Below are 22,774 nucleotides of genomic sequence, written 5' to 3'. Positions count from 1 at the left end.
ATTGAGCTCTGTGTAGGAGAAATGTCCCCTGTGTGCAGTTCTCACACTGGCACGAAGGTGCTCAGCACGCGCTGGAAGTTGGATTCAGCCCAGGACAGCCGGGTCATTGGTCAAAGAGGAAGGCGCTGTCAGGGAGGGCATGCTGGGATGTCCCTGCGGGACTGTCATCACCACCTTGTTAGCGCAGCCACAGGTAACATCAGCGTAATGAAGAGTGAAGAATATGTGCAGGTCTACGGGTAGCTCTTGGCGAGGGGTCATTTGTCATAACATTTCACAACGCGCAGGAAGTCTCGTCACGTGCTACTAGTGCGGTAAATGGTCCTCACAGTTTCCCTTTTTTTGTTTTTGTGTGGTTATCGGGTTGCTTTCCTGTTCCCTTTGCAGGAGCCATTGTGTCTGCCTATTCTGCGTCAAAAACGGGTGTGAGGCTTACCTCTGCATCTCCCTGCCCATCCGTCTTTTTTGGCTACCGTTTCCGTTTTTGTGGCAAGCAAAGCGTTGCATAATTGGTGGAGTCCCATCCTTAACCCAGAGGGAATGTACCACCAGCCAAAGCGTGTTCAGCCTCCACATGGTGTACTGGAAGAAAAAGCTGGCATTTGTATATATAAAACACAGTATATAGCTGAAACACATATGTTTATGTTCAGATTTAGGCTGAGTGGCTGGCATGAGATATTTGAAACCACAAAAGTCTAGCACAAGGCCATTTGTTACTGAAAACATGGCTTCCCAGTATTCATATTTTCCCAGTAAAGTTCTGCTTTTAATTCTTTTATTTTTTTTTAATTTTTATTATTCTCAAATAAGAGCTGCTCATATCATATCGTTCGGTAGTGTCTCTTAAATACAAACATACCGAAGAATAGGCCATGTGAAAATGCTAACATGGCTAAGCTTGTCAGACACTGTGAGCCATGATGAGGTGTTTCCGTGGGGAGAGTGCACAAACAGGGGAAAGGCACTGCATATGTGGGAGGCTGAAACTTCATTAGGGCAAATGGTGTGCAACTTGTGATCGAGACTCATCCTCCTCCTTCATGTCATGCTGAAGTCAGCAGAAGCACTCTCACTTCCCGAAAATGCACAAACTTCATTCTGCATCATTACTCTATAGCAGGAAATTACACGCTTGTACACTCAATGTGGCTGAAGGGTCAGTCTGCCTTCAGTTTCCTGCAAGTGAGGGTGTTGTCTGTAAGACAGGAAAAGACGAAAGAAAACTAGCTCACCCTTGAGTTATCGATGCGCATCGGCTGGGAGCTCCAAACATTTATTTTTAATATTCTGGGAAAAAACTGCCTTTATTATATATTTAAGTGTCTAATAATGAGTGTTATCTAATAATTTACCTTTGAGGGATTTAAATTGGATATATTAATCTTAGAGCAATGCTATGGATTTCTAAAGGGGAGTGCAAAGTGCTTTTCCTGCATAATTATTTATTTATTTGTTTATTTCTTCTTTATAGATTTATTTTGCTAAAGGAAAAGAAGTTTCAGGAAAAAGCCCCGTTCATGAAGTTCCATTCTGCCTGAAAGAATGTGTGATCACTGATTCAATGACTGCCCTACTGAAAAAAACAGCTGAAGCCAGGTTTTCAAACTGCTGGTGGCTGGTCAAAGCTGGATTTTACAGCAGGGTGCTGCAGCCATGCTGAGCTCCTGCTGGCATTCCAGCGCCACAACACCCATTAATACCCCGTGTAATGAGGAACATGCAGATCAGCTGTTTGATGGGCCTGCCTGCTTCATATGCCTGCTTTCAAGCTGAAATAGAGTGACAATGAATTTCCTTGTTCACAATCATGTCATTCTTTCTTCCAACATGGAAATCTTCTGAAATCTGGTGAATATTTCATGTTGAAGTAGAGAGGTTAACATACCTCTTGTCAACATATCTTCTCAAACTTGGTAACTTGGTATGTTATTTTGACACGACTCCAATTCCTGTTGTTTTCCACTATGTTTGCTCCACTGGTAATGCTACTCATTGGTTCTGTGATGCTCTCGTGAAGAAAACTAATGTTGAACAACGCAGCATCCAAACCAGGTACACAGTTGCATGCAAGCTGTACCCGATACATTTCACGTGAAAGTGATTTAAATCTAATCAGCCATTAGATGTCTAGACATCGGTCTGTGTACCACACCTGTATATTGCATGTGCATAAAATCTGACTCTGGTCACCCCGAATGACCAGACATTGCATTACAGTCGCCGTACTCCAGAGGAGCTCTAGTAAAGTGAAACTTTTTGAGAAGCCGGATCGCTACGTGACAGCTCAGCGTCTCTGAGCGTGGAAGGGCTCCGTTGGCGGCTGGCAGCCTGCCAGCGCAGCTGTCTGATCAGAGCTTGCGCTGTCTTATCTGTGGAAGGAGTCTGCCGGCGGTGGAATGAAAGAGGCGCTGGAGTGTCGGGGCGGCCTGCGAGCGGAGAGAGGATCGGAGCGGGGCTGCAGCTGCGGCTAATGGAGACGTATCCGGATCAATCGCGCGGCGCGGAGACGGCGGCTCTGCTGTTTTATGACGGCGCGCCCGTTTAATTAGGGTGTCTGCCGTTCGGCTCGCCAGGCCGCAAGAGCTCTCCACAGACGCGTGTGCGCCGAGTCGGCGCGTCGATTCAGAGATACGCATAACGAAGGGCGTTGGAGTTTACAGTCGTACTGTATATCGAATGGGGAAATGTCCCCTTTAATCTGTTTTTGAATATAACCCCATAGTACAGCAATACGTGTATACTTTCTTTACCGTGGCTTTAAGCCAAATAGGTAGGTTAAATTGCAAACTGATAGTATCAGGAGGACTCACCCTGCTGAACTTTCCCCTCTCTGACACACTATACAGCGACTTGAAACATTTTTCTCACACAGAAATAATGGCCTATAAAACTGAAGAAGGTTGGTGTCACATTGGAGTCATTTTTATTTTTATTTTTTTATGTCATATTCATATCAGTTCCACAGTTTGCAGAGGTTAAGAATTCCACCCCTTTCATTACTTCACTCCAAACATGCCAAGCCACCAGTGGCCATCTAGGGCATGACAAATACAGTATGCAAACCAGTGTCTTCTGACTTAATCCTTGTAGATCTTTGACTATTGTGTATAATATGCTGCCTGCTAGAGATATTTTGTGTCAAATACAGGTAGACTCCCGTGTTTAATGCAGGCATGATATTATAATGGCATGTAAAGCCGTTTTTCCCTTAGCTTTTTCAAAATTATTATCATTTTTATCATTAGGTTTGTGGGTATTTTAAGCATTCTGGCAATGCAGTATTTGAATCAGTGAGGTGGATGATATGTAGCACTGTAAGTATGATAATGGGTCATAATTAATATCCTTTGAGGCTTCCATTAGCTTGCATGACTAATATATCAATTATCATTGCCGCATGAATCGGTTTTGCTCTTAATTGCCGTCATTGCTTGTGAACACTCGTTTTGCATTGGAGCCAAATAAGTGTGTCGTAGCAACTCAAAACAGCTTGATAACAGTTGTAAAGTTGTGTCTCTGATGACAGTAATGATATTGAGAATTATTCTTTTGATACAGCTGTGATGAACAAAAAAAATTGTAATTGAGAGAGACTGAGAGAGGCAGAGTGGATGTTGACCATTAAGTGCCTTTTCTTTGATTTTCATTTTTACATCGAAGCATTTGCAGCAATGCTCTATTGATTGGTTGTGACTCTATCAGAATGAGAGCTGACAGCCCTGTAAGTGAAATACTAAACAGCCAGTACAAGACTCTTTTGCTAATGGAAAATCAAAGCAGTTCAATTGAGATGTCCACAACGTCCACAAGTATCATCACTGACTCTCTTCTCTAGCATTACAGAAATTGTCTCTCATACCCGACAAGCGATCCATGGTAAGATATGCAAGGGCCTGATTTTCTATTTATGAACTTCTGGCTTTTCTTTTTCTTCAAACATATATTGCAAGCAACACGTCTGCCACTCAGTCAGGGCTCAATCAGAACAGAACACTTTTAAAGTGGTAATCACAGCGCATGCCACAGCAAAAATGCATATCAGTTTTTCATCTTTATTTGGATGTCACTTGGATTAGGTGAGTTGCCAGTTAAAAAGTTGAATGAGTATTCATCACTTGTTATTTATCATTTGCAGACTCATTTTGATGAAAATAGTTACTGCTTTGACCACTGCCTTTAATGAGGAATGCACAACCACAGCAGACTGACTTCTCACTATACAACTTGCATCTTTCAGCGATCACGTGGCTTTCAAAGAGCCTACCTGCTAATGCCATCCCATTGGGATGGGATTCCCGCATGGAATCCTGAAGGGTGTTGGGGCAGCCTTCATGCTACGCATGTTGAAGCTGTCATTTTTACTTTGTCAAAGATAATTACCATGCTGCTCCGGACAGTACTGTAGTCCATTCACACACAAGCCCAGTACTCAATGATGGGAAAAATCTAAGCTGATTCTCAGTAGGGACCTTGGTCAGTATTCTGCCAGACACGTTTTTTTAACTTTTCTGACAGTCAGGTCTGTGCTGGGGTAGACACAATTCCTCTGTTCCCCCCTCCCCCTCTCCTGTCCACTTGGGCTGATGAAGCCAGATGTAACTGGTTGATCAATAGCCGTTTCCAGCTGAGGATATTACCAAGCTTGTTCGGACTGGGCATTGATCTAACCCAATGATGAATTTTGAACACGCAAACCATTCTCGTCTGACAAGTAGTTCACACAGCCTGGATGCAGAGTAAATGTAATCACATACTAAATGTAATGCATTTTCTATTCACTGCCTCAATGCTTGAAGGTCAGCTTGGAAAAGATGGTGCCAGCGAAAGACATTTTCATTTGGCTTTCTTTGCAAGTATGTCTGGCTCACTGTTAAGGATGGTAGTGGACACTGATTCTGATACTAATCTCTCTAAGCTCAAGCTTCATTTCCCCTCAATAAGATTGGCATCAGGAATGAAGTAGACAGTTATGAACCTGGACAAGGGTGTACTGCATCTGGATAGGTATTTGACCGATGTGTGACATAAATGTGAATTTTGATACTTGTTCCTCTATTACTCAATCTAAGATGTCCCTGTTATGGGTTCATCCGGAGGACTCACCTTGTTTTTTTAAATCTATTTCGTTCTGATATATTAGAATGGCAAACATAACTGCATAATGTTAGAACTGGTTTTCTAGGCCAACCCATGATGCTAAACTAGTAAAACCATAACATTCTAATGTTAACTGAGAAAATCAGTTTCTGAAGACCCTTTACTTTAGAGCTATGGTAACAAATATGGGATGAACTATAAAATCATTGTCACAAACATGGCTGATGGTAACAAGTACCCTCAATCCTTTGCCTCTTCTGTTGCGACTGAATGGTTTTTGCAAGCATGCCAAATTTTCTGCTCCATTTTCTTTCTGTCTCCAAGTTAGCCTCAGTATATATCCCTGTAGGCTCGTCTGAAAAATAAATACAATATACTCCACCATTCTCATTTTTTACTCTTTTCACTGAAATTGCACTCATTTATTGTCCTATGGACACAGTATCTCTTCAGCTGCTATGCTTGCATTTCTAAAATAGGCATGTCGGATGAACTCATTATATTTCACTGTACACAGGGCCCATCTTTGCTAATCAGCACTGGTGTTTGTGTGAGCGGCAGACAGTCTGCAATAAAAATCACCTGCATCATCAAATAAAGACTGTTGGGTTTACAACGAATTACTGTGGAGACAGCATCCCATCAGAACCAAGGGAAATTACCAGTGCACCCACACCGCCATCATACATCAGTCAGTTATTTCATATTAGCCAAGATACGGGGTTCTACATACAGTATCTAGGTTTACATAATTACCACACCAAAGAATACTGTATGATGTATCCGCATCCTGTTCACATGCAATATGGAATGAAATCTCTGAAGCTCAACCGAGTGAAGACTTATGATTTGTTTGCCAGATGCACTTTTTCAGGTCTGTGAATGTACTCTGAGGAATGGGCCCACGGGAGCTGACCTTTTACTTTTTCCACAGACATGAAATGTCTTTTCCTCCTGTGCGTGCTGTCCTGAACCATCCGCTCTTTCAGCCCTGTCCCTTAGTGTCCGTTAGCTCTGCATTGTGCACGCTACTGGAATGTTCCAGTTTCCACTGAGAGTAGTCAGTAGTCAGCATTGCTTCAAATTCAAGAGCCTCATTATGGCTTTAGTCAACAGACATATAATTTTTTTTCCCTCTGCTTGCAGTGCAGTCACAGTATGTTGCACTCTCGGTTTGACCTCTGGCTGTTTTATCATGAAGAGGCACTCCACAGATACTGGACTATTTAACTTGAGTTCTTTTGTGACATGAGGAAGGGGTCTGATTTTGCCATTATATTTCTAGAAATGCAACTTATAATATGCATGCCATTGATATCTGGCACATTTGATGTACTTGTTTATTTCTTTATTTATTCTAAACACTATCCTGTGGTCATTTATTCCCCAGTCTGCGATGACACATTTTAAAATCACAAGTTATCACATCACATTTGTTAGCTGTTCCATTACTGCAGCTTCTTCTGTCAAGTCTGAAAGAGCACTGTCTATTGTGAACGTCCTTAAAACCATGCAATCCAGACCATCATTTCCTCTGCATTTTATCTTCAATCTGTCCTCTACCATCTGAGCTATCTTTGCAGGAAGAAAAGTGCTCTACCCAATCTATTGACAAAAGCAGATACGTGCAAAATCTACCATAGGAGCAATTTATTGGGTACTCATGCACTCTACGCAACCGATCCCTGCTTTGTACATTCAACCAATATCACAGTGGGCCATTTTTCAACATACTTCAGAACTAAAGAAATCAAATGATCTCATCCACCATGCCCTTTTCTGAAGTTTGATAACTTGGAAACTTTCTCGAAATGATATATCTGTTCAAAATCTCTTTCTTTTTAATGTTACAGTACAAGTCTATAAAATTGGCTTGATTATAGCTTTGAGATACGAATGAGCTAGAGCTGACATGGCATTTTTTCATTGCTGATCAAATATTTGATTTGGTTTGATAATTATGGAAGTGGGTCCTCTATTCCAATCACATCACATCCTCTTCTGTTGTATTCCACAATTGTTGCGTAGGTAATGAAAATGCCAGGCACATTCATTTGTGCCACTGTCAGAACATATAAAATTAGATTGAAGCATTGTTTCTGTATGTCATAATACTGTAGGCCAGATTATCTGAATAAAACCTATTAATAAATTAAAACTTTAGTTTGATGTTTTTAAGGCGCAACAATTGCAATGCTCATGTACAGTACATATGGCTAGAAAACTGGTTTCCATCTTCAGCTGCACTCACTTCCTGTTTTCTACCAGAACACAAATGCAGATCATTTATTGGTTGAACATTGCCAGATACAGATTGTGACATATCCCATAACTAACAGTGTGATTAGCGCTACAGTATGTTTGAATGTAAGGACACATTGTAAATTATAATTTGCTGGATAGATGCTGTTTTCTGGAGTGTCTCGCAGGGCTCATAATATTTTGTTTCATATACGTTTATACAGTCAGGTAACTATTCATAAAGCCAATTTAGGTTTGCTAGCTTTGCCAAAGTCACAATGCAATGACATGGCACCAAGGAGTCAAACTTGCAAGCGACATCAAATTTATCATAACATGCTTCAATCTCTACCCCACATCTCCATATTGCAGCTTGACTCAGAGAATGGCAGAGCTCTGCTCTGAGGCTGGAGCAGGAGGAAAATGTTGAATCTTGCACTTGGAGCCTGTCCATAGGAACAGACGGACAAAGCAACAGGACGTGTTTTATCAGCAGTAACAGTAATCCAGTGCTGGAGCACAGCGGATTTTTCCACTGCTGGCTTAGCATATCCAGGTTTTGGCCCTCTGTGTCTTATTTTCCTGCAATCTTGTGGGCACTCACCAAGAAAACAAACCTTATTATAATGGCAAACATTAATGCAGGTGGACAGCATAGTGTTTGTTTGCTCTGTTGTAGTCTTTATAGCGTTTCCAGATACAGTATCCCACCGTAGTGCATAACAAAGGCTACATACTGCAGCATCAGAGCGGATTTGTTTTATTACCATTTATTAAATCTATCAAAGAAAGAGATTGATCCCAGAAATAATGTTTACTGAGTGTACTACATAAAGTTTAGGCAGTGATTGTTTTGTGATTTGGAAAAATCGTATTCACCCAGTTTAAAAATATCGCAAACCAGCCAAAGAATAGATTTATTTATTTCTCAGAAGGAAACATATTCAAAAAGTCAATAGCATGAACAACAGGACTTATATTCGGAAAGGGAACTATTTTTTGCACAATGTAGGTACCCAGGGTTTGCCTTTTAGCGTGCTTTGTGGCTGAACAATGTTGAAGAATGAGCCAATATTTGACAATGATTTCATTATAAAGGAATCCAGGCAATTTGCTGCGTTCAGGATGGCTGCTATTGTCAGAGTAAAATGGGTCTTTTCCATTGCCATTGTACACATTTCTTCAGATTCCTTCAGATCTGGTCATGACCCAGAACCACACTGCAAAGTCATTTCAAGAAGGAACATTACATTTTGGAGTGCAAAATACTGTAATCACACTGAAAGCCCCTTGCTTCAAGGCAAAATCATTGTGCTCACTGATCCCCTAGTAACATTTTGAATCTGCATTAGTCAGCCAAATGGCTCTTTTTTTTGGAAAAGCACATCTGGAAAGTTAGTGTGGTAGGGTTTCTGTTACAGGCCGTACAATATAAACACACATGTTTGCGAGACAGGAAGATTATCCTGTAGATGTTTGATATTGATGTCTCCCCTATTTGTGCATGTCCCTCAGCCCAGCTGTCTGTGTGATATAGATTAGGCATGGCTCTCTTTAGACACGAGATGCCACTGTAAATGCTGAGGTAATGTCCTGGCAGGTATTACAGTTTCTAGGCCAGAGCAAAGTTCTAGATGCCTGTCTCTGATAAAGCATTCAAAACTGGATCCTGAAAAAGCTCCTCTGAAGCTTCATATCCTCCCTCACACCAATCCTCTTATACGTTTTTGCATTAGCACCCCAGTGACATTACTTCCAATTGCAGGAAATGCCTATTTATACTTGCACAAGGGAAAATGACTGATTTCAATGCAGAGTTATAGGCTTTTATAGGTTATAGCTAATTTAGTAACTAATTGTTAAAAAATAAGATATGAATTGCAATGAAGGCATCATTCTTCTCATAACTAAGAATACTAAGGATAGAGTATGTATGTGTTGTTCATGTTTTAGAGAATTTTTATCACACTTGACATGACATGGGTATTCTTATTTATGACTACGTGATAATGTTTGCTTTACTATTAAACGGTGTAAGAGAAAGTGATGTTTTAAGTGGTTTCCCCTCTGATGGTGTGAGACAACATGGGCTTCTTAACCATTCTGTGATCTCATGTATTCAACAGCATGTACTGAAAATAAAACCTGACAGAACCAGATAGGTTGCGTAGAGTGCATGAGTAAAATGTTTCAGCTTCAGGCTAGCATTACATTACTTGTTTGCATAGCAGATGTTCAGTGAAATGCTTTTCATATAATATCCATTTACACTGCTGGATGTACTTACTCAGGTAATGTATACCCATTATTCCCACTGTCCCACTGTACCCATTATAACCATTATACAAGCATTTGTTCGTGTGTTCGGGTTATAAACACAAGCACTAACAACCAGTACAGTGTGCCACCATGGACCATCAGGAATAATCATGACGGTGTGTGTTGCAGGTCTAACTGACAGCTGCTCTGACAGCAAGAGTCAGATCATAAGTAGTTCCCCATGGTCTCTGGCTCTGCAGCGAATGTTAGTTACAGCTACCTAATTGCCTGTCTCAATGTGCATATAGCTTTGTTCTCTGACCAAAAAAAAGCATCCTCATAGTGTATTTGCGTGATGGTTAGATTCATTTCTCAAACTCAAGCTCTAATTGGTTTGTCTGTCGGTAAGACCAACCATACTGTTCCCTCCCTGATATTGATGTTTCCATATTTGTGCTGGAATATTTTTTTTTGAGAAATGAAATAGTGTTTACGGCTCCGTCATGTGTGAGGTGACAGCGGTCAGGTGAAGCGCTGGCGGTTTCCTTTTGGAAAGCCGGTCCGAGGTACCGTTTGAGGCGATGTGTGAAGTAAGGAAGGTGGCGGTCGCTGGTGAGAGGCAGATGGCCCTGTGACCCATGGAGCCAGGCTCAATGGAGCTGTCATGGCTGGAGAGCCAGGAGCCTGTGGATTTCTTTCCAGCAGACAGATGGGCCAAAGCGACACCTGCACTGGCCTCCCCCGTCCTTGCAGTACCGTGCCTTGGCGTGACTCAAGCCTACGTGCTAGGCAGTTCATTACACTGGCTTATGAATAACCGGCTCCCGACATAAACACCGTGCACTTAGCATGTACACTGTGCACGTTGTTCATACTGGCCTGATGCTCAGAGGTTTCGAGGGTCGAGGGATTATGCTGTTTTGCACGCCGATCATTGTTTGTGAACAATCTGATTAGCTTTCTGTAATAATTTGTGGCGCGAATCGCCCACTTGACATCTGCGTTGCCACAGTAACAGACGTGCTGATTTCAAGACTTTTGCCAGCTCCATCCTAGAGCACTTTGCCTCGTGAATATTTCATGAGAGCAGGCACAGAAAGCTGAAACGCATTGTATGTGTTAACCGCTTCCCTAATATGTCGAAGTTTATTTACTCTTTACTTATTGTAATGGCTCGGGGTGGAGAATGGGTGAACAGGGTCCAGAGTGACAGCACTTGGGTGTTGTGAGTGTCATGACGAATGCTACCAAAAACAAAACCACACTGTTATTGGCAAGCCCATTAATCTCGTGGTATGAAGCAACATTTGGTCATGTAGTTGCCTCAGAAGGGAGGGTTTCAGTATTATCTCCAAAGCATGACTCCCTTGGCCAAACAGGCATTGGTGGTTTGCCTGTTACAGTTCTGCTGTCCTCTGTTGAAATTACTACACACTTTAGCTGGTACTTTGGAGAACACATAGGTTGCGAAAGTCCTCACGACATTGCAGTAATAGCACAAATTATTATTGGGCAATCCAAATTTGGCAATAAAGAAAAATTGGGACTGTGAAGTGCAGCACATTTAAGACTTTATGGGTTTTTTTGTCTAACTAATTAATTTATTAAATCTGTAGAATGTAAAATAAGCGGAAACATTATACTGGCTTTTATGCATTGTTATCAAAATTTTACGCCTCAGTGTTTTGATTTGCATGACTATAGTACCCAAAATTGCTGTTGGCACACATTTTCCCCCAGTGAATCATGAAGCTCTCTCCAGGCACTGTTACAATATATCTGTGTTTTCCTTGCCGTTTGAAGCCAAAACAACCTTCTTGTGTACCATGCAGGGCCGGCTTTAGCTTTTGTGAGATTGCAGGGTGGGGGTTGATAGCAATCAAGGACTGTGGTGACTGGGGGGATTTAGCGGACTATGATTCATGCATTGCATTACATTCTCCCATTTTTACTGTTTCTTGGCACCCCCTCATACAGATGGCACCCTAGACACCCGCTTATACTGCCTATGCCTAGGACCGGCCCTGGGTCCTAGTTATATACATGACAATGGGGGGAATATTTACACCTCTTGTGCTAATAGGCTAATTTGAACGTTGTCCACTGCCAAAGCGATGTTGATAAATCATAGTTATTAACTGGAATTACAGCACTTGTTATAATAGCAGAGATATAGCTTAGAAATGCTTGGATGCTTGAGTGTCTCGGTGGTGCAGCCTTTCGAGCACTGGCCGCATGCTCATTGCGAGCCGCGACGTCGGCGGTTCGAATCCGACCGTCTGACATTTGTCGCATGTCTTCCCCTCTCTCTCGCTCCCATTCTTCCTGTCTCTCTATACTATATACTGTCCAATAAAGCTGAAAAAGGCCTAAACAATATCAAAAAAAAAAAAAAAAGAAATGCTTGGATGCTTTTCCTTGAATACGAGTTGTCCTGAATAATATCTTTCCTGAATCTTTGCGGCATAGTGGACAACCTCCTGATTTCATCTTTTTTAGCTTAGCTAAGGAATATTCAAGCCGTGGGCAGGGTCGCTAAGACACAAATTGTGACTTGAAGCCAAAAATGAACATTGCTGCTTCATCATTTTGGAAATAACAGCATTAGATTCATGGCTGGCACCACGCGCAGGGGTGCCACGAGGATAGCACTCGCTGCTGATTTAAGCTTGGCTAATGGGTCCTGAGCATTTAGCGATCTAAACACCACTGCCGCCAGCTCGGGAAATCAGAATTTGACTTCTGGCTGCTCTCACTGCACATTCTCCTTGGTGCATAATGGCCTGACTTGTTGCACTCTTTTCGGTAGATTTCATGTCAGTTTGGGCTCGAGCAATTTAATATTTGGTAATGCTAATCGGTCCAAAGACATGCAGGTTAGACTGATTGGAGAGTCTAAATTGCCCATAGGTATGAGTGTGTGAGTGAATGGTGTGTGTGCCCTGTGATGGACCTGTCCAGGGTGTATTCCTGCCTTTCGCCCAATGTATGCTGGGATAGGCTCCAGCCCCCCTGCGACCCTGTTCAGGATAAGCGGGTTAGGATAATGAATGAATAATGCTAATGGCTATGGAATTAGCACTGGTGACTGACTGCGTGAAGCTCACAGCCGTCTCTCTCTTTGCCTTTTCAGAAACAAGGAAAATGGGGGGCAAGCTGAGCAAAAAGAAGAAGGGCTACAACGTGAACGATGAGAAGGTGAAGGACGCTAAGGCAGAGGGCGCTGCGGCGGAAGAGGGGGAGGCTCAGAAGGAGAGCAAGGAGGAGGCGCCGGCGGCAGCTGAGAACAGCGAGGCGGCGGCCGAGAAGACGGAGAAGGACGCCCAGCCCGCCACCGACCAGACGGCGGCCAAAGACGAGGCCAAGGACACGGCCGCCAAGGAGGAGCCGGAGAAGCCCGCGGCCAACGCCGAGGCCAAGGCCGAGGCGCCCAAGAGCGCCGAGCCCGCCGCCCCCAAGCAGGAGGACAAGCAGCCGGCCGCTCCGGCCTCCAAAGAGCCCGAGGCCAAGGCTCAGGCCCCCGCGCCCCCCGTGGCCGACAGCAAAGCGGAGAGCAAGGACGAGGCCGACGCCAAAAAGACTGAGGCCCCCGCGGCAGCAGCAGCAGCTAAGGCCGAGGCCGCGCCCGCCGCCCCGGAGCCCAAGCCCACGGAAGCGCCGGCCCCCGCCGTGTCCCCGAAGGAGGCCCCCGCGAAAGAGCCGGCCCCTAGTTCCACAACGGCCGCCGTGGAGAACGCGGCCCCGCCCAAGGAGGCCAACGCCACAGACGCCGCAGTCCCCAGCAAGGATCAAACCGTAGCAGTTCAAGATTAATGGACAGCTTCTTTTAAAACAACAACAAAACACCACCAACAACAACAAAAATAAATGAATAATTAAATTAAATAGCCCACCCACATTATTATTATTATTATTATTATTATTATTTTCCTGCTGTAGTATTTGAACTTTGATACAACTCTGTTTTAACCTCCTGCCCCCACCTCTCCACCCTTCGCCAACCCCTCCAGCCGCTGCCTAGATTGCCATCCGTGCTTACTGGGATTTTCCTCATCTCCCTTGCATCTGTTCTTCTGTCTGGATCCTCCTCCTGAAGCTTCTGGGACTGTAAACCACCAATTTTATTCTCCTGGACTATCTAGGCAGATGTCTGAAAATGAAATGGAGAGGGTAGAATCTACTTACCAGCTGGACATGCACTCTCAGTCCTCCCCTTCTTCCCTCGCTCCTCTTTTCTCCTCTCCTCTTCACTCATTTCCTCCCGCTCCTCTCCTCTCCCATCCTCTCCTCCCTCACCTCTCCAGGGTGCTATGTTCTCCGTTCTGCCTGTATGGTCAGTGCTGGAGCGATCCGGCAGCGAGCGGTTCTTCATTTATGTTCCCTCTTGCGTCCTGGCTTTTCGGTCTCCTTTCTCATGGTGTCACGGTCGTGTTCCCTGCTCTCTCTCCCAACACCCGCTTCTCCACAGGCCTGAGCCGTTGCTTTTAAGAAGGCCGGAGGTGTCACCCCCCTCCCCCTCCCCGCTCCACCTCCCCCCCTACTACCACACCTCCACACCGGTGCCATCAGCGTTTCCCCCTCCATCTATCTCCCTAACACCCCCTCGCCCCTGCTTCTCCTGTAACTTTGGTTCGGCTCTGACTGACATATCTGCTCCCATCGTTCGGCCCGAGCTCGGTGGATCTCAAACCCAGGCCCGCCGTCACAGAGGTGCGTGGGGGCGGGCCTGTGAGCTGCCGCATAGTGTAAACACACCACCCTGCGTGAATCAGCAGCCGCTGCCTTTTCACGCTGTGTCACAACAAAAGCTGCAGAAATTTTTAAAAAATATTTTCACGTGAGGTGGGTCTACTCACCTTCCACAGTCTGTGGGGGATGTGCAACTCGCTTTGGCTGAGAACCACCAAACTCACCGACTTCTTTATCTCTATCTCTCTCTTTCTCTCTCTTCCTTTCTCTCTCTCTCGCTCTCTCTTTGTTTGACTTGATCTCATTCTGTCATTCTCTGTGCTTCTCTAGGTATATAAATATATATCAATATATATTTCTCGCCCTTTAGGTTTCTGTCTCTTCCTCTCTTGACAACGTAAATGCATGTCCGTGGTTGGGTGCACCTGTAGTCCTGTCTTTCGGTCAAGTGGAAACGGAAAAAAAAAGATTCTGCATTCATTGCAAATAAAGTTGCTGTTCCAATCCGTGTTGCTGACACAACAACACCACTCATTGAGACAAAAGAAAAAAAAATGTAACATGGATGCATTCAAATTATATGTACTTGTATAAATGGTGCAACAGTAATAAAATGTAAGAAATGGATAAAAAACAACACTTCTCACAGGTAGCCTTATTTTCTCTTGGGTGCCTCTTGGACATTTGGCGGAAAATTGTAGGACCTTCTTGATAACTTGATACTCTGAAAATTGAGACAAGAAAAGGCAGAAAAAAAATCCTAGAAGTAAACAATGGCTTGCAAACATAATTGCACACGAGCGACTGCGGTTCGTGTACTGCAAGAGTCCTTCCGTTTGCCTTGCCAGTGAGAGTGGCCAGGGTTAAGATGCTCGGCTCATGTTTATGGATACGTCTCAGGCCTGTGTAGCATGCTGGAGAGGCCCTGTCATCGGAGTAGCCTAGGGGAGGCTGAGGGACTGGAGAGGGTAAGTCTTTCAAAATGCATCTATTTCAGTTGCATAAAGGCTGGACACATTTTCAGTTGTGCTCACGTAAACTTTCAGGTCCATTTACGCCACCATAGCAACATCACAGCTTCCTTCTCAGGAATGTTTATGTCACTGTTCTTCCCTGTTTAAAATCAGCAACATCTGAACACACAAATAATATAAAGCATATATTTATTTACACTCATAAATTTGGTATGTAATGTTTGCATATGTTGAGGCAACAAACTCCTCATCATTAAGTCAAGACATTATTCCAAATTAGACCATTGATTCAAGACCATTTTTCACCAATCAAGCCACATTGAAGAAGGCTGACTCACTGCCTATAAAAAAATATTAGTTTCACTTCCTGTGAAAAATAGTGAACTCATGAAACCTGCAGTGATCCCTAATGTATTCTATGTGATGCTACCATTGAGGAATCACATTAACAGTACATGAACACCTTAGTAGATTTAATTGGCTCATACTGTCGTGGTGTGTAAATCATGTCATCCAGCATTTATAGTACAACTATTTGGGAATGCGCAATGCATTCAGTACTGCTGTTGTTTCTCCTTTGACTAAGAGAGGAAGGTGCAGTGGTCTCTTCCTGTGGTTCTAGGGTCTGAACTAACCTGAAAGCCTGAGCTCTGTTTAGTTGCATTTCACATCTCAAACCGATATCTGTGACACAATAGTATGCATGTCATGCACTGTTGAATGGGATTCTCGACCAAAAGCATTGAAAAGTTCTTCAACCTGGGATAAATACAAAGGTTTAAATAAAGTAAATAAATACATATCATATTTTTATGCAACTCTATGGCAGGGCAGATTTCCAGCTGAGAAATATAATTCTCCCTGGAATGCTGATGAAAACCATTCACATTCCCTGGGCCCAGTGCATTGTGACCCTGTAATGATCTGATTTGGAAAGCTATAGCCCTGCTGTCGCATGTTCTGCCCCCTAGGAGATGCAGAGCGGGAATATGTATGAGGCGCTCTATAAACCCTGCGTGGCATGTGATCGCACACACCGCACACATAAACTCCTCCAGCTGTGCAGGGGATGAGGGGCAGAGATGAGAGCTTCTGTGTGTGTTTTCTCAGGAGGAGTCCCCGGCGTATGCATGCCTATGGCGGTGTGGCTGTAAAGAATCCATTTTGGCTCCAGAACCCCTACCAAGTGCCCGAGTATTCCTCCTGCTGTAGCTGTATTTTTAGATATCCAGACTTTGGGAACACCCGTTGCTTTTGCGAAATGGGTTGGTAAAGAGGACTGTATTGGTTATGGATTTCATGCTTACTTCTAATCTCAGTTACGCCCAGCCATAACCGTGATCTGCAGCTTTTAGCTAAATTTATTGCTAAGATCATCAGTCGCAGCTGATAACAGTTTTTGTGTTGCTATATGAACCGTTTTACTTTGGTCATGGTGTATAGAACTAATTGGCTAATAGTGTGCCCTCTAGGAATGGAATTGCTATCTAAAGTCTCTTTACCCCTGCAAAGAGCCCTTTGGGGAAACATTTCGCTCCCCTGCATCACCTGGATGCGGGGCATTGATTGTATGAGTTGCATGAAGTACTTCGAGATCTATGAAAGGTGCTATAGGAATTTAATCTAGCATTATTATCACTATAGCGTCACTTATCCTCTTGATACACAGTAGCAGGGTTTTTTACCGGATGTGCACTATTTATGCTACCCCCGACAGCCAGCTTGAAGCACCCTCTCCCAGGCTGTTTGTTTCTCTCACCTGGGCTGGTACTCGGCCGGTACACAGATTGAAAGCGCCTCAGCTGGATGGAGCATTAGGCGAAACCATTAAGAAAACCTTTTTGCAGCACTTCTGTGGCACGTTTGAAATAAATATTTTGATCTTGGCTCATGCTCTTTGAAGGGAGCGTGTAAGCCAGCAATGCTCCTCGCTCATCCTCCCAAATGGAACGTGAAAGCAGACCTTTGTGAAGAGCGCTCTTTAATTCTGCATTCGGGTGAAGAGCCACTATTGACCGGGCTCTGCAGACATCCTTGCTTGCTCACAGAGGAGTTCTGGAGCGCTGAGTGCTGCAGGCACAATTATACACTTCCCAAGCAGTCTGAGTCCTTCGAGATGGAAGTTTACCTCTTTTGCAAGGCTGGCCACTAATGTCATGCTTTCTTGTTGCAGAGTTTTTAATAGTAACTGCTATGATACTGTTTTTGGAATCTGTGGTTATCATTATAGATTCAAGACATGCTGTGAAATGAAATATGAAATAGTATCTACAGTACTCTGTGCCACCACTGTATCTGAAGCCTTGCAGTGGTGAAGCATGCGATGATTAATTGAGCATCCCATTGAAAGAAAAATGGAGGAGGGCACAGCTACCAAATGGCATCAAGTGAAGACCAACACTTGGCCTGAACAATTTTGTTCTTTACACAGTAATAGTATCACTACCACATACACAGATTTTTGAAAACATTTAAACGTGAAATTATTTGGTAAAATGCATGCTATGGCAGCACTTTTGTAGCCTCTCTCTCTGTCTCTCTCCCTCTTTTTCTCTCTGTCCCTGTGACTGACATCCAGATTCTTCTGTGGGAGGTTTCCTCTTGACATATTTCTGCTCTTGCACTTAAACGTATTGTTGAGTCCTTAAGGACTTGCAGGTAGCCTCATTGGAGAATATAATTACAACCTGCCAGCCTGCTCAGTCATAGGTACATTGATGGCAAAATACACAAGGTTTTAATCCTCTCATTGCATTTTGATAGCATTGTGGTGTTATTTTCAGTTTATTTGAATCTTTTGAATTCTCCAAATAATGAGAGGTGGTGGAAAAAAAAGAGTTTCTCTGTGTCGGCCTCCATTGACAACTTGGACACATTCCTGGGTAAACTGAAAATAAGCAGACAGAAGCCAGAGATTGCACCATCAGTATCTGCATCATTAAAAAGAGCAGTGCTGGGAAGACAAAGCATGTTCAGCACAGAAAAGTAGACAGCCTCAATAGAGCCTCATTAAGAACTGAGACTTGCTAAGCGGGCTAATGTTGATGACATGTCACTCACACCTTTAAGAGCGCACACAGAAGGAGATATCTTCCCTTATTATGAAACAAAGGGGCAGGGTGTTCAGGGCCTGGAATAAACTTTCTCTCCAGTAACTATGAAATGTTTATGAGAGCATTCTGATAACTTAAATCATATTTGTCTTTACCTGAGTCAGGGACCACATATACATAATCAGTCCATTATTTAGGTTTGAGGTCTAGCTCCCGAGAAACTATTCTATGTGCAATTATGCAGCAATCCTATAGAAGTTTACTAAAATGGTGAGCTGTTGTGTGTGTACTAGCTGTGCAAACTAACTGGTTGTGGCACAGGGTTCAGTTTTCCGACCAAAAAACTCACTCTTTTCCCACTTGGGTGCAATTTTTATGCAGATGAGGAGACAAGACATCACTGTAGCATCGGTGCAAGGGGATAGTATGGATAATTCTTAAAACATGTCACAAACCATGTGACCTTGACCTGTGGAGGACAACTTAATGTATTTTTCCAGCAAAAATATAGTTTTTTTAATCTCAGGTTAACGACAAAGGATAAAACTACAGCGATAACACAGGCTCATTATGGTAAATTTCTGCGCTGTTCATGGTTGCTCATATCGAGCTGATCGGGAGAGAGACAAGTCATTTTTCTTGTTTGCCAAAGATCGTTACCCACCAGGGATACAAAAATTGAAGGTTGTCAACATAAAGAAGATCAAGGTGGATTTGCAATTTAAGTAGGCAAGAGCTTACACCAGAAAGATTTAATATATACGAGTTTGTTTGGATCACTTTGTCACTGGTAAGCTTACTAAAGAAAAAACAGATTGCGGCTACATGTTCCTTTGTATTTTTACCGTATTGTTACCATTTACTTTGCCTTGAAAGGGTCTCTGAAACACCTACTGGAGCTAACCACATTGGCAGTAGTGAGCACCATCTCTCAACAAATACACGTCACTGAGGGCTACTGCTTTAAAGGGGATAACCTCCCGCAGGCTCGAGAACCTGATTTCACATTCATCCAAGTAACTAATTCATTTGAACAATGGATAAGCAAGGTCTGTTAAAAGCAGGACCAGAACAACCTTCCCTTGCATGTGAAGCCTGTTTACCTAAACCTTGAGTGAAATGGATGCCTCAGACTGGCAGGTTGTGAAAAGAAACCAAATCACTAGCATTAAGTCAACACGTGTCAGAGACGTGAACACAAAGAGGTAGTTAGGATGGTATTTACTGGGAGTTAAACACAGAGGACACATAGTGTTGGAGATCCCTGCGGAAAGGTGACTGACGAGACTTGTTCTGGCAGCTCTCTGATTAGGGACTCTGGGACACCCATGGGTAATTAGGACACCTCCCATTCAATAATGTCACCGTAACAGTGGGACTTTTAACCGGCTGTGTAAAAACACTTTGCTACATCGGCATGCTGGTTTCTGATTTACCGGCTCATTTTGCCACGTGAAGCACATATGAAATCAGCTGTCCTACAGCGCTAATGCAGCGCTCCGCTATCCCGTGTGACAGCAAAAGTGGCATCCGATGAGGCATCGTTTGAATGCGCTCCGTCAATTGGCAGCAGTGAATGTTCTCTTCATTTCGTTTGCAGGTACATCAATCATCTGAAACCAGCATCCGTTTTGGCAGCCATATTTACCGCGGAATCAAATATGAGGCTGGTACTTATCCCTGTGGAAAGTGAGGGGCCACATATTCCCCGGAACTGCCATTGCTAATGTAATTCATTGATTTGCAGTTTCACACATGGGTGTGCATGCAGGGCCATAGGTCACGCCGGCTGACTGGGTTACTAAGGAGGTCAGGTTCAATTCTCTGCGGCCCCTAGCAACAGTCCCCGGGGCTGCTTACCCATAGCAACCATGGGGTGGCAGGGATCAGTGTTTGATGAAAAAATAGATTGGCTCTGTGTCCAGAAGGTAGCAGTAGGGGAGTGTTAGAGGTAGGGGGAGGCTGGAAGGAAGAAATTGCTTCAAACAAATGCAGTGTGGGAGATCAATAAAGATCCAACTGTCTATCCCTCATTCAATGATGAAAGTAATCTTACATTTCATAACTTAAATTACCACTCATTTACATGTTATCCAATAGGGAGGTAAAGTGGAAGTCCTGCTGAATGGCATTTCCGGTATACTGCTGAGTGCTATGCTAGCTGATTTCATCATAGACGGCAACAACAACAACTTCATATGTGCAAATGAAGCATTAAATCCTTCTACAAACACAAAATTACAAGGCTCAAGATAATCCGCAAATTATCATTATGCAGCTTTTCGTTGCTTTTAAAAAAAATTCTGTTGTTATGAGTGTGAGGTCAGATTTGTGTACCAAATGCAACAACAAAGGTTACTTGATCTGTCCTGGGAAAGCCAGTTTCACGGGATGTACCAACTCATTTGCGGCTATTGGTTTTTTTTCCCCAATTGCGCTTGACATTGGTTGCAGGTTCTCACCGATAGGCCACAGATTATATGAATGTTTATAAATTAGAATCATACCAGTTAAGTCAGATTTTATAAGTTGCACGAGTCGGGTCGATAAATGAATACAGACACATTGTCGGTGGCATTAGGATGGATGGATTGTGTTTCCAGTTGTGGAAATTTTGTCACTATGAAAGGGAATGCATTATGAGAGGCTGAGTTTTAGATCTCGGCAATCTAAAAACACAGAACATGACTTTTTATGGACTGAAATCCCATCGTATTCAGCATATAGCTGTGTATTTAAACCATTACATTTTTTTTATTTTGAATCCAGACTTCAAGTTGTGTAGTTTGCTTATATTTAGCTTTCACAGCTCTATTTAATAGGGAGCAGTATACCGGAAGTATCATTCTCGATACATCCGTTTTACCTCCTTATATGTCTGGCAGCCCTGAAATATCTGCTGCTGGATGAAACTCACAATGAAATAGAATTAAACCCTTCCTACTGAAGCCCTCCCTCCATTTATACTGTATGTTGCTCCATTGGACTGCAAGCTGTTGTTAGCTCCGGCACAGCTTGCGGTTTGTCTGCGATGATGCATCACTGGACTGCACATTAATGTCTTAACGCTGGGTGCCAGTTGGGAGCCAATATAATGTTATCTTTAAAACAGGATTACTTATGCATTGCAATAAATCAGTGGTGGAAATCAGTTTAAATACACATCACAATAAATCAGTGGTGGTATTATGAGAAATATTTTATCAATGCTGAATCCCAGGTTATTTATTTTGTGCCCCCACTGAATGCTGTGACCTTGGCATACTGTTCACCAGTATATTATGCTATATGTCCATGTAATGTTATGAAAAGAGACAAAAAGTTTTACAGTGTTTGGCCATCAATACTTGGCAGGCATGAGTCACTGCTGGTGGAAGTCAGTGCATCACATTTATCATTATTCTGTCCTTTATTGTGGAATGTATAAAATAACAAGAACATAGGGGAGGGACATCTAGCTAGCCACTATTTCGTCTCTATTTCCTGACTGATTTTACCAGTGGGGCTTTCTGATGGAAACTCAAACTTGATATACAGTTTGCAAACACAGACAGGACATTCACTGACATATTTCTCAGTGGAACACCAAACTACATATCCATCTGTTACTGCCCAAAGATATACAGCTACAGGGAAACAAGAAACTCTGAGCAAGGGTATCAGATGTGGTGGATCTGTACAACATCAACAATAATGCTTGAAGCATCCTTTTCAGAAAAGTAGTACATACATGTAATACATGAACCACATCTGTAGATTAGATGTGCATATCTTGTGTAACTAAATATATCTCTTGATTTTCACCTGATTTCAAGTTGTGCATTTTGATAAAGGTTTATCCAACAGGTTGTTCTGCCTATCACTGAATTTGGCCATTTTAATTGATAATTCATATCTTTGATAATAATTGCCAAATAAAATAAAATAAACATATTTTACATGTTGGTTAAGTAAGGGGTTTTAACTGTTGATGCACTTTAGTGTTCAGTATTCAAGGGTGGATAAAACTACTGGATTCAGGAATTTATGTTTTAAACATATTTTAATTAATCCTTGCTTCCCCGACAAAATGAACTCAATTAAAATCTAAATGAATAAGTCCGAATTCAAAATGGCATTATATTCTTTCATTTTCTCATTCATATGTGTATGTTTAAGACTTTCCAAGTCCAGAGCTATCAAACATACAGTGGTAGTAAACCAATAATCCTGTTTGAGCCAATACGACTGCTACCAATTAAAATAAATAAATACATAAATAAAGAAAATAATTTAAGCTGCTGCTTTACTTAGGCCCAGGGACTCTGGAATACATGCATAGCAAATCATGTAGCCCATATTCAACAAAATAATGAAATTTCAAATCGATATAAAAAAAGCAGAAAATCCTGACAATACTCTTTTTATTCCAGCCAAAGATAATATTCTCAAAGTGAATATCCAGGGGCTCATTTTATT

The 22,774-nt window shown here is 42.7% G+C and overlaps 1 protein-coding gene across 1 annotated transcript in view; it reads left to right on the top strand.

Annotated features, from left to right (window-relative positions):
* The window catches only part of basp1 (brain abundant, membrane attached signal protein 1), a 41,306-nt gene extending 26,380 nt beyond the window's left edge, over nucleotides 1-14,926 (top strand). Inside the window, exon 2 of the mRNA XM_061255460.1 lies at nucleotides 12,734-14,926. Coding sequence (XP_061111444.1) covers nucleotides 12,745-13,413 — 669 coding nt within the window. The 5' untranslated portion in view covers nucleotides 12,734-12,744 and the 3' untranslated portion in view covers nucleotides 13,414-14,926. The remainder of the gene's footprint in view (nucleotides 1-12,733) is intronic.
* Nucleotides 14,927-22,774: the final 7,848 nt, after the last annotated feature.

Source organism: Conger conger, chromosome 9 (genome assembly GCF_963514075.1).
Source record: "Conger conger chromosome 9, fConCon1.1, whole genome shotgun sequence".
In the NCBI taxonomy this organism is placed as follows: domain Eukaryota; kingdom Metazoa; phylum Chordata; class Actinopteri; order Anguilliformes; family Congridae; genus Conger; species Conger conger.
This window is presented reverse-complemented; position numbering and strand designations above follow the sequence as displayed.